Source organism: Prosopis cineraria, unplaced genomic scaffold (genome assembly GCF_029017545.1).
Source record: "Prosopis cineraria cultivar Desert tree isolate PC_DT_omini unplaced genomic scaffold, ASM2901754v1 PC11, whole genome shotgun sequence".
NCBI lineage: Eukaryota > Viridiplantae > Streptophyta > Magnoliopsida > Fabales > Fabaceae > Prosopis > Prosopis cineraria.
In genome coordinates this window covers 9,073,618-9,095,603 of record NW_026555342.1, presented here as the reverse complement: position 1 = coordinate 9,095,603, position 21,986 = coordinate 9,073,618, and the positions used below count along the sequence as shown (strand labels likewise).

Here is a 21,986-nt window from a genome sequence, read left to right as displayed (position 1 = left end):
TAATTTTATTGTCACCAATGAAATTACTTATATAAATAATTCATGCAGAAAAAATAAATAGTAATTTTATTGTCACCAATGAAAATACTTATATGAATAATTCATGTAGAAAAAATAAATAACTCACATATAAAAAATGAGCAACACACAAGTGGAATGAAAGTTATAAATTCATAATGATATTGTGCTGTTAATAAAATTATATATTATTTATTTTTTATAAATCAATTATTTATTTTATTTATATGAGTTGTTCACATATTTAATTTCATCAAGAAAAATAAACTTATTTGAGTCACTCTTTTAACTTCATGTTTCGCAAATGTGCAATAAAATTTCAAAATTTTAATGAATTGACTAAAATCATATTGAGTCGGAAGGAGTTGACTGAAATTTTCTGTATTTCCAACTCCAGTTCTACGCTATATTATTCTATTGTGAGAATAAAAAAGTAATACGTGTAAAAGTAAAATTCAAGAGAAGTAACACAACCTTTTCCAATAAATTCGTTCTAATCATATATTGTACTCCCCTGTTTTTAAATAAAAAGAAAAGCAAATCATATAGTCAAAAAAAGAGAGAGACTTTTGCATGTATAGCTTATATTACATGATTAAACCAAATAAAAAACTCAATATTTATTATATTTTATATTATGATTAATTTATTATATTTGTTAATGGTATATTATTGTGTATCACTAATAAACCTTTTATAAAATTTTAAATTTTTAAATAATAAATTTATTATATATTAATGTGAATCGACTACAGTTTCAATTTTTTAAAATTTTGATCCATATTTTTTAAGTGCAATATTTTTTTAGCTAATAGATCGATTTATCCTAAAAAAATTGATTAAATATAATAATTACATCCAAAGTTGAAATAGTTAGACTGAATTACCCTTATAACTAAATAAGCAAGTTTGCCTCATGATCTGGCTACAGAGGGTTGATGTAATTCATCTTGAATCTGGTAATCCAAGCCAACATTGATAGATTAGCCCAAACTTACTTAAAAAAATTAGGGTCGTGTTTGACTATATAAATTTTTTAAAAAAGATAGAATATTTTAAACTCAACTGTTAAAATTATTGGCTCTCTATATATATAGGAAGTAATTTTGGCTAAACTCAATTAGCCAGCTTGAATCTAAAAAAAAAGAAGTTAAAATCAGGTTTGATTACATAAGTTTTTTTAAAGAATATGATATTTTAAATTTAATTTGAATAAATTTGACTGGCCTGAATTTTCAAATGTAATTTATCTTAAATTTCTATAAGACTTGCACAGGCCCACGTCTTGTCTGGAAAATCACAATATATCACACTTAAGAAGCATCCAGATTGTTCCCTAGAAGAAAAGGCATGGAGCTGAATTACAAGGCGATGCTATAATATGGGGACCAACCGATCATGTTATTTTAACAATTACAAGAAAATATTATTTTGATGGCTGCAGATTAATTTGCACGACAGTTATTCTCCTTATCTTTTTTGTTATTATCATGTTTCCTCATCTCTTTCAATATAATAATAACAATTTTCTCTCATGATCAAACAGAAAAATAAGTCGAATCCAGTCAATAGAATATAATTTTCGATCTAATTAAAAATATAAGTCATTTAAGTAAAATTAAAATTATATATTTTAAATTGGCATCTCTTAATCTATTTTATTTTATACTCTCTCTAATACTATTTACAAATCATTTCTATTAATTTTATTAATATAAATATAATAAAAATATAAGAAATAAAAGAAAAAAAATTCCAAACATTACCGTAAAATAAAAAATAAAAAGTAAGCAAATTATATAATATTATTTTTTATTTTACTTTTTAAGTGTATTTTGAGAATTTTAATTTAAAATAAAACAATTTCATCATTTAATAATTTATAGAATGAATTAAATTACATTTTTAAAAGGCACTTAATATACAAAACCAAAGGGAGTATTAACTAAATATTTAAACCAAACAATATACTCAATTAAGGAAGCACAATTTGAAAAGAGAAAAATATCCTAACTCAGGTATTCCAAGTTGGTTCGGTTTGACTGGAAAAAAAATGGGTCCATTCAAAGAAAAAAGGATGTTTAAAAAAAGGAAATTAAAGCAAATTAAGAACTAAACAAAATGAAAGTAATGAAAAATTACAGCTTTGTTTAAAAGCAAAGCCGCCGCGGCAATTTCCTGGAAACTGCCTCTTCGGTCAAAACAGTACAGCAGTGAGCAGATAAGACTATAAGTGAGCTGAACTGACAGGGCTTATAGCGTGATCATTCCATGGTATATAAAATTTGGATCAACATCTCTCGTTAACCTAATAAATCATCAAATCAGTATTTTAGTTAATTTAATAAAATATTTTATTTATAATTAATTTAATCAATATCGATTATAATTTTAATTATTAACTTTTGAACCAGTTTAATGGCCCATCTAGTTTGAATGTATTGCATCCATCCAATGGAAGCAAAAAATGTTCAATTTACCAACAAAATAATATTTCTTCAAGAGATTGAATTCTATAAATAATGAAATTAGAGCCAAGAGAGAATAAGCACGTGCATGAGCAACGTTTTCAGATCATGCACGTTTGTCCAGAAAGAGTCCATTAGCGAGAAAAAAAGTCATGTTCAATTTCCACGTCCTCTGCTTTTTAGTTCTCTGACTTTTACCGCCATCATATATGATCATATTACTTTTCATTTTCAATGCCAAGTCACATTAAGTCTGTGGGTTAGTGTTAATCACATGGACTTGAACAAGAAAATTAAAGCTTATTATATAATTTATATTATCATTAATACTGCAATATCGATTATGCTTGCAAGAAACAAGAATGATATTTTGATCCTGATTTTTTTTTTAATCTAATGACACAACATATTATGCTGCAAAAATTGTTTTAAAATTTTGTATTTTGCTTATGTTAAATCCGCGTGCAAAGGAAACAATGAGCATGAATGGTCCACCATTAATTAACTTTAATTCCCCCCCCCCAAAAAAAATTATCCTTTTAAGTAGGGATGTTTTTCTCTCTCTTAATTATGAGTGAAAGCATAGCAACAAGTTACAACCTAACTGAAGACAAAGGATTGAGAAAAGTCTCTCCTCATCCACCACCTCCTTATAGTAAAGAAGTGGTTGTAGTAATGGACCCAAAAAAATTTATTATTGGGAGCAGCATTTATACCAAACACAGATATTAATGTTGTCGAAGAAACTATAATTCTAAATATTAACCAAAGTAATAGACAAATAAGTTATGTGCCAGCTTAAAAATATATATTAATTTCATTTGCATCATAAATTTATTTTTGTAATAAATAAAAGAGTGAACAATATTTTCGAATATACTCTATATGTTTGATAATTTAAAGAGACTGTGGGGTAATCTATTTTTTGTGGGAGACAGTGACAATTTTGAAGGAGGGCAAGTACAGTTTTAAGTAAAAAGTACGTGAAATTTTTATTAATTGCCCCCTCTTTGCTTAACCTGATTACGTCCCTCAGTGGTTGATAAAAAAAAAAAAAAACACCAGTTATCTAAACAATTGTAAACATTCCTAGCTAAATAATAAACACAAAAATTAGCTTTTTAAAACATGAAATTTATCTGTTGAATAGTCGTTTCATTATTCAACAATCTTAATGATTAGACAACCTCTGTTTGAAAAGTCACGCAGTGTTGTTTTTAGAGATGAAAAACTCCACTACTTCACAGTGAACCTCACTATAAACTGATACATTTCTCTTTCAGGAAAAACCATACATCTATTGGAATAGGTTGGTGTTAGTTAATAGGATTTGTATCAATTAAAAACATATTAAAGTACGTGATTAATTTCCATAACCAAATAACACCTTCTGATTAGCATTCTTTTTTATGAGATCAATAAGTAAGTAGAATACGTCAATTAAAGATTCAGCATGAAAGCCTTGAATCTCAGTCATTCAATAAGTTACTTACACTTGCTCTATTTATAAGGTAGTGATAGATTTTTTAATATTCTATTTATCAATCATTTCATTAAATTTTTAATACAATTTTTTTCTCTCTATTAAATGATAAAAAATGTTATTAATATATATATATATATATATATATTTTATAGGAGTAATATCGAAAACTTATTAAATTTTAAAACATAATTAATAAATTTTAATGTTTTTTATTACGATAAAATACGTTGAAAGTATCTTATAAATATAATGAGAGGAGTGAGAAAATCTAAATCTAAATTTCTTTCTGCAGTTTCATTATTTTTATTAGAAAGGATTATGATGTAAAATAAATACCAATTATTGTTAACATATTATCAATGCTTTAACTCAACGAAATTAAATATATTCAACATGTAATGCAAAAGGGATCAGATAGGATATTAATGGATTCCAATCGGTGTTTCTAAAGAATTGGGAATGGAGGGGAAAGATTTCTTGAGATTCCATTAGCTTTTGTATTCGCCAATCTTTAGAAAATGGAAACAAACAAAAACAAAATGATGAAGGAAGATTCTTCAAATTTCAATCAACTCAACCTCTATGAGTAACGAATTAGTGCCACGTTTTTTCTTCTACAAGATACCTGTCAACAGCCGAAAGCTGTCACTGTTCCTGGTCACAGCTCACAGCTCACGTCATGAGAGTTTTTCATATAATTTTTTTTTTTGAAAAATTTTTATGGTGGTTTCGTGAACACTTACGCGACTATAACTCAACAAATAATTATCTTTTTTAAAAAAGAGTTTCAGAAGCCGGGAGCAACTTGCACCAGCTTACCTTTCGAAATACCAAATATGCCATCCCACGACTTTGCACGCCCAGCAAGTACACACAATTTACATCCCAACCTCTTCAGCACGAGTCACGACAAGTATTATCTAATTTATATCCCACAAATTTAAAAAAAAAAAAAACTTCTTTGGGTGATAAGATCAGCAATAAGCTCGTCATTATATTGTGTTGCGTTTTAGTCAAGCTTCTCTAGTAACGTCAGGGCCAATTATTTTTTGATGGTATCTTAAATCATCGTAAGTAAAAATTTTAATCACATTTTTAAGAACATTTTGTAGTCCTGTGATTGGATTAATTTTGATGGCTTGTTATTCCCCCCACCCCAACAACTAAATTAGGTGAGAGAAGAGGGAATCAACCTCGTGAGAGACCAGCCAGTGAAAAGTGGAGTTTGGTGTGCTGTGGGGGGCTTATGCTCATCCGATTTTATTTGTAAATCATTTTTAAAAATTGTAATATTTTTTATATAAGTCATTTTGCATGAAATATATATATAATTATTTTTTTAATTTTAGTCTTCTATAATTTACTCTTTCTGTTTATAGACAATATTAATAATTTAATTCTAGCTCTCTCAACTTCTAGTAATTAAGATAATTAAAAATGATTTATATATATAAGATCGGAGCTGAGTCCACATTATTGTTAGACAAAGCAATTGATGCAAGAGATCTGATTCATTAATCTTGGTGCGGTTTTTTTTCTTTCTTTCTTGTTTTTTTTTTTAGCAAAATCTGGGTGCGATTCGAATTTGATTCTATCCATCCATCTATATATATATATATATATATATATATTGTAAAGGAAAGAAGCCTTATATTGACTAGATACAAATAATTCTAGTCTCTGATATGACTCTATCTGGCGGCTAAAATGAGAGAAAGAAGCAGCCATGATAATCCCAACGAATTACAACGAGAAGCAGTCAGTTTCTATATCCCCAATAGTCTAAAGAACATGTCCACTAAAATTCCATTTGCATATATATAATAATCCAAAAGTAATAAAGATGATAAATCAAATAAAGGAAGACAGATGTATGTTCCCATTAGGCCAGGTTCGGGTTATCCAACTGTTAAATATCAGTGACATCAGATTAAAGAAGAAGCATGTATATATATACATACACACAGTAGAATTTAGTTCACATATATATGTTTATATATTGAGTGGTAGAGTTTTGGAAATTGGAGAAAGCTGGAGGGACCCATTAGGGCATCATAGATGGCTATTAATGCTGAAAATATTATTGGCATATATATAATGAATGTGTGTTTTTATTCTGACGGTTGAGCACACCAATTTCGTGAGAGAATGATTTGAAATTTTGAAAAATAAGTACTATAATATGTATATTGTCCGGAGTTATCTGCATAATTGCAATGTATTGTATTATTGAAACGATGCTTTGCTTTGCTTTGTAGATATCCTTCACTTTACAAGTCTTGTTAATTATTTATTCCTCCCCCCTACTGCGAGTTTTCAAATAGAGAGAAGAACATTTCCTCGTGCACATAAACACAACTGAAGAATGACCAGTTATGAGTGGGCTTCAGAATAGATTATATATATATATATATATATATTGCACGGAGATATAATAAAAAAATGGCTGAATAAAGAAAACGGTAGGAGAAGCTGAAAAGCAAAAAAAAAAAAAATAAAAGATGCTATCCCAGTAATTTAAAAAGCTCCTAGTCTCTTTCACAGAGGATTTTGCATTTGATACGTAGCCGAAAGCTTGAGTTAAATATAGACACAAAACTAGGAGTTTCGTATTAGTGTGATATTTGTATGGATACCAATGTAATTATTAGCTAGAAGTTGTTCATTTATTAAACGTCGTCACTTTATGTTTTCTGCTGCAGCTAAGCATGGACATGGGAATGGATTAAAATGAATCCCTCCGTGCCACTTGATTTGACTGAAAACATATAAAAATGAAAGAAGCGAAGGATTAAACGAGAGATTATATTGGCCACATATATTCTGAGACATGGATCCGTTAAGTAGAGCCGCGTGTTTCCATGCACACCATATCATTTTATTCTGCTAAGCACGAAAAGGCACATAATTTAATAGTCACATTTTACCAAAGTCAGTGTGTTGTCTGTGCGTCGAGACACGGACGAGCCAATTTTAAATCAGGCACAGGGACAATGCTTGTTATTTTTATAATAAGAGTGGATATCACGAGCATCAACATTGCTTGCCAGTTTAATCACAGATTCGTGTTGAAGCCTTTTAGCATGCAATTGTATTAATTAATACCGTTTCAAATTAATCAAAGTCCAATATTAATATATAGCTTTTAATAGTGTGTGGGGAGAGAGAAAGACGTCGTAAGCTAAAAGGGCTTCTCAGTGACTATATATATATATATATATATATATAAACTATATTTATGAAATCTACTTTGAGAGAAGAGAGTTTAATTACATGACAGTTGTTTGTTTGTGAGGAATTGGAAGATGATGAGACGATGAGAAGTCTACTTGCCTGCACGTGGCTGCCATCTCATGGCTTTCAAGTTTCAATTCAATGTTTCTCGTGTCTTCTGTTATTTTGATCATCAATTTTGTTTATTCCTTGTTGCTAGATAGGCCTTGGATTCTTGTCTTTATACGGTCATGAATTATCTACCCTCATCTTGCTTTATTCTTGCACATCAACGATGGGTACTGTATCCTCTGCGCTGCAACATCCATCCATTTTTATTTTTTAGTTTGAACTTTGCCTTTTATATGGTAGATGGAGAGAACATTCTATGTTCTATGAACAATTAATAAAATGATTAAAATATTAAAAAGATTCATCAATCGCCTAACTTCAAAGGATCATGAGGTCAAGGACAATAGCAATTTTTGAAGATACTAGTTAATGAAATCAATCCCTCACCTTTAGTTAATTAATAAATTAAAAGAAAAAACTAACTAGATGTCATTCTAGAACATCAAATAAAGATAGAGATTGGACATTTCACCAGAAGAAAAAGAAAAAGAAAAAGAAAAAGAAAAAGATAAAAAAGCTCCACTGAGCTGTTTTTTCTTTTTATCAAATAAAGTTGTGGTAAATTAGATTTCAAAATCAGTCTGTTAGGATATGGACATGTTTTTAAGTTTAAAGAATGCTTAAAAATATATTTATAAATTATCTAGTAATAAAATTCTCACATTAATAATAAAATTTAAATTAATAACTTTATAAGTTATGAATCAAATACTTATCCAATGGATTAATATTTGTTGGTGTAAGTTGTTTTATTCTGCACATTTTAAACTCGTTAATAAAAATCTAATATATATCTCGTGATCAATCATGCCATCACTATATATGTGTGTGTGACTAAGAAGCCCATTCGTTTTGTTTGCGGGAAATCTTATTTATTTTTAATGTACGAGAAAAAAAATAAATAATATCATTTATTGATATAATTTTTTTTGTAATTAACCTTATTGTGAGTATGAGTGCGATAGTTATTTTTTTCCTCTAATACAATTATTTTTTTCTGAATAAAATGCCTTACTTTTCCTTATCTGATCTCAGAACAAAGGACGTTTTCAAGTCGCTGCCCCCCCTCGTGTGCTTAGAGCGAAATCAATCGAAAAATAAAGTTGAGATGGATGTTCCTTTCTAACATTTCACTTTTGAGATTCTAATTTTTGGTTTCTTTTTTCCTGGGAAAGTTTTTGGGATATATATTCACGATCTCCATGACTTGGAAAATGAAACGTCTTTTTAATAATGTAAATCGAACTCAAAAAAACATCAGTCTCACCGTTTCCTTTTTTTCCAAAAAAAAAAAATAATTGAAATCAAAATTTAGTGTTTATATCCACTTGTGACAGAGGTGCATTGGCATTTGACCAAAAAAAAAAATTCATTGGCAAATGTAAAGACTGTTTGAAACTGTTTTTATTTTATTGTTTTGAGAATTGATGTTTTTATAAAATATGTTTTAAAAACAAAAAAAAATAAAAACATGTGTTTTTTTCATTTTTCCTTATTCTCCAAAACAATAATCACATAATATTTAAAAATTATTTTTATTTTTTTATTTATCATAATAATATTTTATTTTTTTATTCTTCAAAATACTTTTTAAAAATATATTACTAAATAAATTTTTTATTTTCTTGTGTTAGAGAATAGAATCTATTCTCAGAACAGATTTCTAAACAAACCCTTAACCTTTAATTTTTAACTAGATTGTTGTCCTCTTGTGATGCACTGAAATAGAATTCACGAGGTTCAAGAAAAATGGATGGAAAAAGAGACGTTGAATTTTTAATTAATTTTTTAAAAAAAAGACAAGGAAAAATAACCATATACTTTAATTTTTTTAATGATTCCAATTCATTTTTTAAAATTTTTTTGCATGATGGGAAATTTAGAAGACAGAAATAAAAAAAAACCTATTTAGAAAAATATAAACAAATTTTTTATTTTAAAATATGTTATCAGATATACTAAAATACATACAATAATTTACGTTAATATATACTATATATATATATATATGATCTATACAAATTAAAATTTTAAGACGTTTAGTAGAGTTTTTTTCTTGGACACTATATAATCAATTTGTCTTACATGGTGTCTATAAATCATTAAAAAAAAGTTGAAATTGATATTAGTATAGATGGTTGTTAAATATCTAGTGGTTCAATAAAAGCTCTCTAGTGAGATCACAAATTTGATTTCATTTGTAATCTCAAACTATTAATTTGATTTTATTTGTAACCTCAAACTATTCATCAAATTTCACTCTCTCTCTCTCCTACCCTCATTTAAAAAAAATCACACATTAAGCCTTAATTTTTAAAAAATCAACAGACGTTTGTGTAAATTTAATAGTGAGAGTTAAAGTGTCTAACTTTAATTATTTAAAGTTTATAATGTATCTTTTAAAAACTTAAGGTTCAAATTGCCTCTGGACTTACAGTTTTAAGATTTAAATTATATATTAACCTTACTATCAAATGTATAGCATGATTTAGAAGTTACTATATATTGTACACTAATTATCCTTGGCATTGTGATTAATGCAAACTGATTATTTGACCCAACATGCTTAAAACATCCACGAAACACCGATGAAAGCAAGTAGCGATATAGCAAGAAGAATTTAGGAGAAAATTAAATGAAAATCTTATATATCAAATTTCACATTATAAAAATAAACCAAAACAGGTACATTGGAATAATGCCAAATACAAGATAAATAATATGACCGAGAGAAGATACAAGGAAAATCAAAATTCAAAACATATTCAAAAAATACTGATTAAAAATAACACACAAAACTAATATGCAATCCATACGTTTTCAAGATATAGTGCATGAACTATAAATTGATTAACGATAAAGAAAAAAAAAAAAAAAACTATCCACTGATGCACAAGTATAGCAAGGGAAAATAAAAAAAGCGGCAAGTTTTACACAAACTCCAATAAACAAAAATTTGGAGACTAAAAAAATATAAGGGAATACAAAGAAATTAGGCATCCACACCGTCTTAAGACGAAAGGAATCTAAAAGCTAGGAGAAGTAAACCTCCAATTAACTGAAGCTTGAACTGTAAATATAGACTAAAACTATATGATAAGAGGAAAATAAAAAAACATTATTATAGAAAATAAACCAAAACTATGTGTTCTTTTTTCTGCATCGCATCCGGCGACAGAAGACATGTTCATTTCATATATTTGATATTAAAGAAATTTCAATATTAAAAGTTAAAAATATTAATTAAAATTCGTTACCCTTGTAATACATTCCTTGATTTTCAATAGGCAACATCTGTACAGATGGCATTAAGACACAATATATCCTCCCTTCCATAAGATTAAATAACTTCCAAACACATGGTGACTCGTAGGACAACATAGAAGAAGACATAAATTATTCAAAAGAGTTACTGCAGATAATAATAATACTTAGTCTAGCTTTCCATAGTTTAACACCTAACATTCAATGCATGGTATGATCCACGTAATTAGAAGCATATACATACAGAATTTTTTTATATCAAAACAATAGTGAAACCTCTTATTAAAGAAGTTTATCATAATCCTAGAAAAAATTAAGGATATGGATTTACACGGAGTGGATGGATGCATTTGATGTTCCCGGCTTGCATAAGATCCAGATATATCTCTTGCTTATTTCCAATCACCTAGGAGTACAAAAGCTAAGATTGCTAACTACCTACTATTGGAGTAAACCTCAATAATTATGACACTAAACAATCTGAGTGATAATTATAACCTCAATATGGAGCAGAATTTTTCAATAGATGTTATGTGACATAATTGTCCAATCACTTCGAAGGACAAAAGCAATAGATACAAAATCAGTTGCAAACAATCAAGTAAACAAGCCATGTGAACTACATACTGGAAAATTTAGAACAGCTTTAAAAGTCAAAGAACCTCCAATTTTTTCATTTTATTTCATGTTTGTACTTATAGATGTGCTATCTTGTTCTTCTCTATAATAGACTGTCACTATCATGACACCATCACAATCATTGACTCAAAATCAACAGGAGTCAATAATCGATCATCAAAATTATTCGACTTGCTCATGGTGGAGATTTTTGGACAAAATTTACACACTATCATTGATTAAAAACCTCAATTAAAAATATGAGAAACTAGTGCAAAACAGAGAATGAGTAGAATTTATAGGAGTTTAGTTTTCAGAGGAATCTTCACCTTGGAATATTGAACAACTTGAATATGTATACCCATTTGAATAAGTATGCATGGAACCATATTATGATCTGTATCGCTATTCCATGTGTGAGAGTTGGAGAAAAATATAGGACTATGGATACTGACTTGGAGTAAAGAATTGAAAAGAATACATGAAATAAAGTACTCTCTTCACCATTTGTCCCCACATTTACTATTAATACAAACTTGGAAAAATACACAAACTTTATTCAGCAGAACATATTAGATTAAAAAATATGCATGGCCTAATAATCGAACGGGTTTATCCATGTCTTGGAGAAGCTTCTCAATAAGACTAAAGTGCTATACATTAGTTTTGACTACACAAATTAAATTGGTGTTTTCCTATTGTCGGCTGGTACCGGGAGCTCAAGATGGAACAAAGAAGAAAGAAATAACAAATCATGCATTTCCCTAATTTTTGCTCTTTACCACATCACATGGGCACTATTGGATTGTTCTCTTATTCAATCTTGCTAGTTACGTGTAACAAAGAACTAAAACATCAATAAAGATAAAAGCACAAGCTACATAAAGGGATAAGAATAAAACTAAGCTAAAAAGTCAAATACTACAAAAAAAAAAAAATTGTTGACAATGATACCTTCGACTCTCAACTACAATAACAAATAACCTTCAGTATATCTTGAACAGTTCACAGAAAAACACATATAGAAAGCTTAAGAATAATAATGCAATTAAAGAATGAAAGAAATTAAAAAAAAAAAAAACCAGGACACATACCATGTTGATACCTACAGCTTGTCTTTAAGCAACTATTGATAAATGTTTCTAACGCTCACAACTTTAGTACCATTTACCTGCACAATAATATATAGGAGTCAAGTTTCTAATGCTGACAATGTAATAATAAGTTTTCCTTTAACAACAGCAAGAAATAAAAACTCTAACATCACACTCTCCAATCCCATTTAAGCTACTTGATCAATGATGAAAAATCATTTAAACTAAAATTTAGAATGTAGAAGGATGAAATTGTGATACTAGAAGTGAATTGAAAAAAAAAAATAGTTCATTAGGGTATGAGAATTTTAGAAAAGAATTTGGGAAGTTAAATGAGGCATAAATCTTAAATTAGTGTTAATATGGACTATAGATTTAAGACTTTCTAACTCTTTAAATTAGAGTTATTTATTTTAATGTAAAATTAATATATAGTATTGTGAAATAATTATGGAGATTATATTGACAAAGATAGTGGTGAAAAAGGAGTTGTGAAGGGGAACTTGTTATTCAAGACACAAGGTAACCATTATTAATGTGTTGTGATGAGTGTGTTTGTGAATGATTATGTGTTGTTTTGTTGTTTGGAAAAATTATGAATTATTGAAAATAAATACTGTATATACTTGTTTGAAATTATTGCCAAGTGGGTTAAAAATTTATTTTTTATTTATCATGATGAGATATTATTGTTCGGATATATTCCTGTTTGGATATTTGAATGATGCATGACTTGTCAGGGTATTTTAATGTATGGTGTTAATGGGAATTTCTGTTCGGTTAATTATTACCACGTGGTAAGCCCTCATTGGACCCAATGAGTGGCGTGTCGCTTGGTCCAACTCACCTTTGGCCGGGTGATTTGGCGTCCGAGGAGGATATAAGATGCAGTCATGCAATTAAATACTTGTTCGGTTTGTTTGAAAATATTGTTCGGTTAAATGTTTTGTGTGCCCACTTAGCAATCACATGATTAGTTACATTCGCATGCATCATTACATATTAATTTTTGGTTACTGGGACTTTTAAGTCTCATTCCCCGTGGTTAATATTTTTACAGGAGCGAATCCGGCCGAGAAAGCACCAGAGGTGTAATTATGGTGTATGAGACACCATCTTTTACGTTGCCTCTTATTTTGGATTATACAATGTATCTTGTGCCAACTTAGGATATATCTTGTCTATGGAGCATGTAAACTCTAATCCTTTTTATTAAATGCATTTATATGTCCAAGAGGATTATGTCTATCCCTTTTGATTCATGACCTAATTTGAATAACATACTATGAGAATCATGTCTGTCCCTCATGGTTCTAATTGCTTTTTGAGATATTTTAAGACCTGTGGTATATTATCTTGGATGTATCATGGTAGAAATTTTTCTACCATGATAAGGGTTCAATAAAAAAAAATAATTTGTTGAATTAATAATTTGCGAAAAATCAGTTTGTAAATTTGAGGGTATTACACAATACTTTTGTGGTATTGATGTCATGTGAGATACTCTAAAAGATAAAAAGAGAACAAAAAAATGTCACTCAATCTGTATGAAGGCCCGTGGTTGTGTTTACGCCTTGAATCCATCAAAGGGATGAACGAAACTATCAAGGTTGAGGAGTTTTTGTCACATCTTCCAATATGGCATGTTGGCATTAATAGATCTTTAGTCAAAATGTGGTTCAATTAACAGCCTTTCTAATTTTTTTAAGGAGAAAACACAGAACAGCATGTACATCCAATATAAGTACATACAATCTGACACAAAAATCAGAACATTAAAAAAAAATTAAATTCAAAGGGAAAGAAGAGAAAATATGAAATCTAAAAAGAAACAGGAGCACATTAAAAACCTCACCTCACTTTGATTGGCAATGTTTGCAGCAAAGTTATCTGATCGATGATCGATGAAATGGAAAGGAGAATCTTGATGGTTTAGAGGAACTCTTTAATCCCAATATCCTTGATCCTCATCTCCCCACACCATCCACTGCTTCAACGGCATCACCCTCTCCCCTGTTCGCCTGCTAAGATCGTCCTCATCATCAAACTTAGAGATGCCAACGCCATGGGAGAAATCAAAGGAGGAACAAAAGGAATAAAGAAGAGTGTTTCTGCCCCTGTTCGCTTGCTAAAATCGCCCTCATCATCAAATGTAAAGATGCCAATCCCATGGGAGGAATCAAAGGAGGGAGAAAAAGAATGAGGAAGAGAGTTTCTGATTGGAAATTGAAATTGGAGGAAAAAGATGAAGAAGAAAAGAAGATGGATAATTTAAGAGGAAAACAAAGAAGAAAAAATAATTTAGATCATTGAAAGAAGGTGAAGGGCTGATGGCTGGGAAGATAGAGCGTAGAAAATGGAAGGAGAAAACATAAATTTAACTCATTACATTTTACTCAGATTTTGTTATAAATTTCACAAGATTCCTACATTTTATTCATTTAAGACTTAGATCATTAAAAAAATAAAAGTATAGGAATTTAAAATAATTAAAAAAAATATAGAGACTTAAAGTTATATTTTTTACAAAATGAAAAATAAAATAGTAGGGCAAGAGTAGAAATTCACTGTTCGAGCAACTGTAGGTCTGGATTTTACAATACAAGAGAAATATAAATAATATAATATAATATAATAAGAGGATCTTATAATGAGAACTTGTAGGCTTGAAACTTGAAAGAAAACGTTAATAGCATGAAGGCCCAAATATTATAAGTCTTGGGCTTAGCTAAGCTCTGCTTTAAAGGTATGAAATGGTTGTCTGAAACACACTAATGATTGAGGGCCTACCTATAGCCTTTTTTCCTCCGTGTGAGTTATCGCTATATTTATACGCAGTCCGCTAAAATGAATGCGAGGTATATTTGTAGTGTGACGCAACTAAAAATTTCATCGCAGAAGCTGAAGTAAATCACTTGCTATCTAAATCTATCATGTTGCTAATACAAAACAACATCAATCACACGACCATCTCCAATCTAATTTCATCAACGTTGCTTAACGTGTTTAACAAAGTAACGCATCCCTTTTTTTATAGCCAATATTTCACGCCACTAACCAGGTGTCCTCACACAAACATAACGTGTCAAGTCAAGCAATGGACCCTTTGCCGTCCACTTTGGGGAAAAAAACATCCTCTGCGCATTCATGCCCATATTAATGTTGATATTATTAATATTAATACTAAATAAAAAATTTATATCATATGTAAAGTAAAATTTATAACATCCCTTGCAAATAGTAGGCTTTTTTTTTTTTTTCTGTGAAGACCCATTTAGCTTGGTAGATGCTCTTATCAATAAAATCATCAATATGTAATCATATATAAAACTCGAATGGTGCCTTACTTTTTTGGGCTCATAAGCTGGAAAGTTTGAGAAAAAACGACAGAATATCTTGTCAAGAGTCTTTTAATCCTTACGTTATTGTTAATGAAGTTTTAATTATAGTTGATGACACTCTGAGAGTGAAAGAATTTTGTAGCAAACTTAACAGTAGGCTTATAATGTAACCTGTTGCTGCCTATTCATGGTTATTCCCACTGCTTCGTGTTCGTGATCTGTTTTCTTTATTTGTACACCAGGACCTCTCTGTAAAGCTCCTTTGATGAATGATTTTTTTTTTTTTTTGGGTAGAAATTTGATGAATGAAATTTTGTCACTCAACACCCCCCCCCCTCACATTGGGGGCTTAACGAGTATATACAAAACTACAAAAGGGACGATGTCCTTGAATTTCAGTTAAAAAATAAATGTGCTGCCTCCCATCTAAGTTATTTTTTAAAAAATTAAATGTTTAAAAATAAAAGATATTTTTAGTCTTTCGAAATGTAATCATTGTCTTTTTTTTTTAAGTTCTCTTATTAATAATGACTTTATATTTATTGTAGGATATTTAATAGAGATAAATATAAAAAGACAGAGTTAGTTAAAAAATAAAGCAACTACTTTATTGAGAGATAAAATTTGATTAAAAATTCTTTATATTTTTAAATGGAGGAAGTATCTTTATAATTTTATTGAATTTTATTTTTAATCTCTATAACTTTTTTAATATTTTAATCCTTATAAAAAATTAAAAAGATTGAAAAAATTGAAATTATAAAAATTATAAAAATCTAAAAACAAACACATCTAATTTTTCTGAAATTATAAAAATTAAAAATATTTAAAAATTATAAAATTAAAAATAAAATTTAATAAAATTATAGAGGTATTGTGCCGGAAAAGAAAGACCCCAGAATAGACGTTTCTTTCGGTGCCATTTTTGGAACGGCGCCGTTTCCTCCGCAAACGGATCTACCATTCCATGTCTACCCGTTGCTTCGTAATTTGCTTGAACACAAAACACAGAAAGAATTGCAGCCATCTGCATCAGGAGCTCTGGTTTCAGTGTGATTTGCTCTCCGGCTTCGCTATAATCGGCATGTCTCTCTTGTTTTCTAAATTTCAAGTCGTTTTATTTTTTGTTATTGTTTAATTTGCTGATAATTTTTCTTCAGCCTGGGTGCTGCTTAACTGCTAATGTTGTCAATATATAATGATTAAAACAGTACTGTATGATTATGAAACCATGGTGCTATCTGATTGAGTGTGCTTTTCTCATTTGCTTACAAGAGCTGTGAATCGCGATTCAAATATCAAATAAAGCTATGGTGAAAGACACTACTTACTACGACATATTGGGCGTTAAAGTTGACGCATCCCCTGCAGAGATTAAGAAGGCGTACTACTTGAAGGTGATACTTCAGTCGTACTTTGTGCAATTTTTGAAAGTATATATGAGTACAGAATTGAGATTTGAGTAGGCCTCTAAAGCACGGTCCGTGTGCGAAAGGAATGTGAAGTACTATGAAAGCGGTTTGATCATGACATTCAATTCTTTTATTAAACGAAGACTCTTAAATAGTTAAATCGCGTGGTTTTTATGGATGGTAAACTCTTCACTTATTTGACTTGTACAATTTCTTTTAGTTTGAATTATATTAGAATTTTGTGTTCAATAGAATGAGCTTATGGTCTTGTCTAGTCTTCTTGTTCTTCCTGTAAATGCACCCATTAGATGGTAGCTTGCAATGCACTTCTGATGCAGACTATCAGGAAGCTAGTTTATTTAGATAGGTTACTGAACCTTTTGCTTTGCATTGTCCTTAGAAAGTCTAATTATTTGCTATGTTGGTAACATGAATTTTTGGTGAGTTGATTGCAAGTAAGAGAAGAAAAGTAGGTCTCTTGTTCTGAATTTTCCATGATATATATATATATATTTTTAACGTGAGCACTATATATCTGTGTCAATATAACCCTTTATTTATATTTTCTTGTCTTTACAGGCAAGGGTAGTTCATCCAGATAAAAATCCTGGAGATCCTAAGGCTGCAGAAAATTTTCAGGTATGCTAAAGAATGAATCTTATGTAAAGAGTTTTGGCCTCTTAGATATTTATGATAGTACTGGAGTTTACTAACAAAACCATTTACTTCCTTGGGTAAAGTTCTGAGTATGGCATCTGAAAGAGATACGATTTAGTTAACTCTATTAATAACTAGATTTTATCCCCTGCAGTAATGCAGTGGGAATGAAAAATTTTTCTCCTTAAAAAAGAGTTCACATGTTGTGAGTTTAATAGGAATTCTGTAGTGTTTTTATTCGAATTTTATATATGTAATGATGATGACCTTTTTCTTTCATGAGTTGGATTGATTGGAAAGTGAGCTGAAGACCAATAATCAGGGATATTTAACTTATTTCATCAATGGTTTCTTCCACAAGCCTTTTGATCCTTTCTCTCTTCCAACCTCCTTTCCTCCGTCACCTCAATATACTTTTTAAATGTGGTATCTATGCTCAGGTGCTTGGAGAGGCTTACCAGGTTTTGAGTGATCCCGAGAAGCGTGAAGCATATGATAAGAATGGAAAGGAAGGAGTGCCACAGTAAGTTTGTACACGCATCGATAATTGAAAGTAATCAAAGTTTGCGAGTATTCTATCATTTGGTGAAGTTCTGTCTTTGCGGCTTAAAGCTAAAAGTCATGTGTTTGGAATGAAACTTTCTAATTATCTGTTTCATCTTTAATGATATTTCCTCTTCTCATTGTTTTCTTCTTCTGTTAGTCAGTATTTGTAACAAATGGGTGTGATGATTATATTTGATGATGCTTGCTTTTGTTGTAGCTTTTATATAAGAAAGAAAATTAATCAGATATTTCAGTATTTGAAAGCTGTTTAGATAGTGTTTGACTGCTGTTTGCTAAAATCTGAAATATGATTTGATTTCATTACGTGGAAGTTGCTATAATAAGATTTTTTAGAATTTTGGTGGAGGCCAAATGCCCAGGAGTTTTACTAACTGCTGGTGATAATTTCCATCTTCTTCCTATTCTCTGCAGAGATTCCATGATTGATCCCGCATCTGTATTTGGAATGCTTTTTGGAAGCGAATATTTTGAAGATTATGTTGGAGAACTCGCATTGGCTTCTCTGGCATCTATAGAAGTTGAAGAAGACACACATGATCCTGAAACTCGTAAGCAAATAATTCAAGAAAAGATAAAAGTACATGCCTTTTCTCTAGTGCTTTAATTGAGTTTCTCATTCCCTGTTTCCCTACTCTTTCCTTTGCTGTCCCCATCTTCTAGTAGCTGAAGCTGTTTCCTAGTTTTGTTCCAATAGGCATGGCAGAAGGAAAGGGAAGGAAAGCTTATTGCCACTTTAAAAGATCGCCTGCAGCCATTTGTTGATGGTCGAGTAGATGAGTTCACAAAATGGACAAATTTAGAAGCACAGCGTCTTTCTCAAGCTGGTAAGTTTTTCCTATTTATACTTTAATTCCTATAATGGCCCTTTTTAAAGATGTATACCAACTTGGAAAGTTTATATAAAATCTCATAAATATTTCTCCATATTTGTGTTCCCATGTCTGCTTATCTGAAACTGTGGGAAATCACAACATAATTGCTGATCATATTTGTTATGATTTTATTCTGTTATTAATAAGTTTTGAGTTAGTCAACTTTACCTGTCCATTTTGGAATGTTTGCTCCTTGATTCTTGGGATTGAATAGGTAGCTTAGTGGCCATCATCCATTAAATATTTGTAAGGCGTGCTACCATGAAATGTAACTTCCAGTCAGAGTAAAGATCTCTGAAATTTTACGTGATATTAGAGCCTTGCAGAAATTGTTCTTATAATAGTTCCTTTACCAGGCATTTTTCTTTAACTCATTCTATTTTCAGCATTTGGTGAGGCCATGCTACATACAATTGGTTATATATATACGCGAAAAGCTGCAAAAGAACTGGGAAAGGACATGCGGTATATGAAGGTTCCCTTTTTGGCAGAGTGGGTTAGAGGTAAAGGACACATGGTGAAGTCACAAGTGATGGCAGCTTCAGGTAGTAGATTGATTAATATTTGGGGATCCTACTCAGTTAAAAAGTATCTAGACCTTGTCATAAATTTGGGAAGGTTTTAATGAAGTTGAGCTCTGTTTGTAGGTGCTGTGTCCTTAATTCAAATACAAGATGAGCTGAAGAAGCTAAGTGATGGAGAAAACAAAGAAGAAAATGTTCTAAAAGTTATTGAAGATAAGAAGGATGCTATGATTAATTCCCTTTGGCAGATCAATGTGGTTGATATTGAAACAACTCTGTCACATGTCTGCCAAGCTGTAAGTTTTCGTTCGAAGCTTTCTGTTGCTCGATATTAGATTTGTCTGCTGGCTAATCAAATTACAGAAAAATAGTACTTCACAAACTTAAACAGTGAAATATTTCAAGCATGTCTTCACTTGCCAGGCCCAATATATGCTATCTTTTATTGTCAAATTTACATCATTAGGTTCAAGATGATTAAACTAGTAATGTGGTTCATACATGAAAATTAGTGAGCGCACAAATTGGTTTTAAAAATTACTTAAAAAATCTCATTTTACATTAATCCATTCATCAACCTACCCGAAGATGGGGCTGAAAGAACAAACGTTTGGGAATTTGTTTTATTGGAACCTGTCCACTCCCTTTTATTATTAAAGCGAAATAAATTCTCCAATCTGGGAGACTTGACACCTCTTGGAAAGTGGGAATTAGTATCATATGCTGGAAATTATGGGAAGCGTGGAACCATAGAATTTTACTGACGAACAGTATACTGTTGATTCATTCCTTGTACATGTTCGAATCTTAGTAGATCATGCCCTTTGAGTTTTTCTTACACTTAAGTCTCTGATGTAAATGGCTTTCTGCCGTTTTTGTACCTGTGCAGTTTCATTTTAATGATATTCCCCTTTCCACTCAAAAAAAGCTAAATAGGGCTCACAATCAAGCAGTTATAACGTTAGTAACTTGATTAAATATATTTGGTGTACCATGAGTGCTGGTAATTATTAGTTACACTCAAGCTAAAGTGTAAACATTTCTAACGTTGATTAATTATTTTAAAGCATAAATGTCTTGCGAGATTTCAAGAAAACTATTCTTGCACCTGTGATTTTTCTCAGGTTCTTAAAGATCCCAGTGTGTCTAGAGACGTTTTGAAACAACGGGCTCAAGCCTTGAAGAAGTTAGGAACGGTCTTCCAAGTAAGTGTTATGTGCTGATTTGTAGTGTTTGTGCATTTACAAGTTTACAACAACTTGTAAGATTCTGTAAGAAGAATGTTCTAATTAATCATGGATCAATCATTTCCATAGTCAGCTGTTCATCTTGTTTATATCTAATTAAGAGTGCTTCGTTTTCTATTCAGGGTGCTAAGGCTGCTTACAGTAGAGAAAACAGTTTACGCCATGAAAGTGCCAAAACTGGAGATGCTGCTTCATCATCATAGTCATCTTGATGCGTTGTGGAGGATAGAGATGGTGCTTCGTGTTCATTATGTTCGGTATGTTGTGTTGTGCTGAATTGATTTATTTCTTACGCTGTTGGTATATGTGCATGGTATGTATTTTATTTTCTTTTATGTTGGTCATTACAGTCTTGTATCAGAGTTTGTTGAAATTATTCAGTTCCTGGGCGGTCCCAGGGGAGCCTGGCATGTAATTTGACTTGTAGATTGCGCTAGAAGCAAGTGTTGCTTTCTTTTTAAGTGCTACAATGCATGAAGACTAAGACGAGTCATACTATTTATAGTATTATAGATTTTATATATATTAATATTGATATCCCTGGCAAGTAAATCTACATTGTTGATGAAGAGATACTTTTTATTTCATGTTATTGATAAACAAATTTTCTGAGGTGGGTAATACCCTCCACATCAGTTTAAATACATTCAATTCAATGACTGAGTGCCGATATATCAAGTTGGCAGTAAAAGTAAATAAATGGAAGTTCAAGTGTAGGCTGTCATATGGTATGCTTGGTACTTAATATTGTCGGTGTATTTACATAGTCAATATTTATCTAGCAAGTTTTCATTGCCGAAAGGCCTTTGGACCACAACAGAGAACACTGCGGGCACTATCTGGTAAAATGAACAGTAACCCCCACCCCCAAAACACACACGTACTATTCATCCCCTACACTGTTAGATTTAGATCATCACTTTCTGGGCGTGTGTGTGGAACTTTTGACTTAAAAATGTGACACAACGGAAGTCTTGTTCAAATTTAGGACTTCTTTCGATCATTAATTTTCATAAAAAGCATACTTCCTCCGGTCTTATTTATAAGTCATTTTTATCAATCTCATCAATTTA

The 21,986-nt window shown here is 30.6% G+C and overlaps 1 protein-coding gene across 1 annotated transcript; it reads left to right on the top strand.

Annotated features, from left to right (window-relative positions):
• The first annotated feature begins 16,550 nt into the window (after positions 1 to 16,550).
• Positions 16,551 to 21,450, top strand: LOC129285076 (chaperone protein dnaJ 10-like). The gene is made up of 10 exons (XM_054920622.1): positions 16,551 to 16,716; positions 16,910 to 17,031; positions 17,626 to 17,685; positions 18,144 to 18,226; positions 18,682 to 18,847; positions 18,965 to 19,094; positions 19,529 to 19,687; positions 19,790 to 19,962; positions 20,791 to 20,871; positions 21,036 to 21,450. The coding sequence occupies exons 2-10, from the start codon at positions 16,945 to 16,947 to the stop codon at positions 21,114 to 21,116; spliced, it is 1,020 nt and encodes a 339-aa protein (XP_054776597.1). The 5' UTR covers positions 16,551 to 16,716; positions 16,910 to 16,944; the 3' UTR covers positions 21,117 to 21,450.
• The last annotated feature ends 536 nt before the right edge of the window (positions 21,451 to 21,986 follow it).

Excerpts from the sequence above, each read along its gene's own strand:
- LOC129285076 (XM_054920622.1), top strand. The coding sequence starts at position 16,945 with ATGGTGAAAGACACTACTTACTACGACATATTGGGCGTTAAAGTTGAC. Across the intron at positions 19,095-19,528 it reads ACAGCGTCTTTCTCAAGCTG|CATTTGGTGAGGCCATGCTA; the intron begins GTAAGTTTTTCC and ends TTCTATTTTCAG. Across the intron at positions 20,872-21,035 it reads AGTTAGGAACGGTCTTCCAA|GGTGCTAAGGCTGCTTACAG; the intron begins GTAAGTGTTATG and ends TTTTCTATTCAG.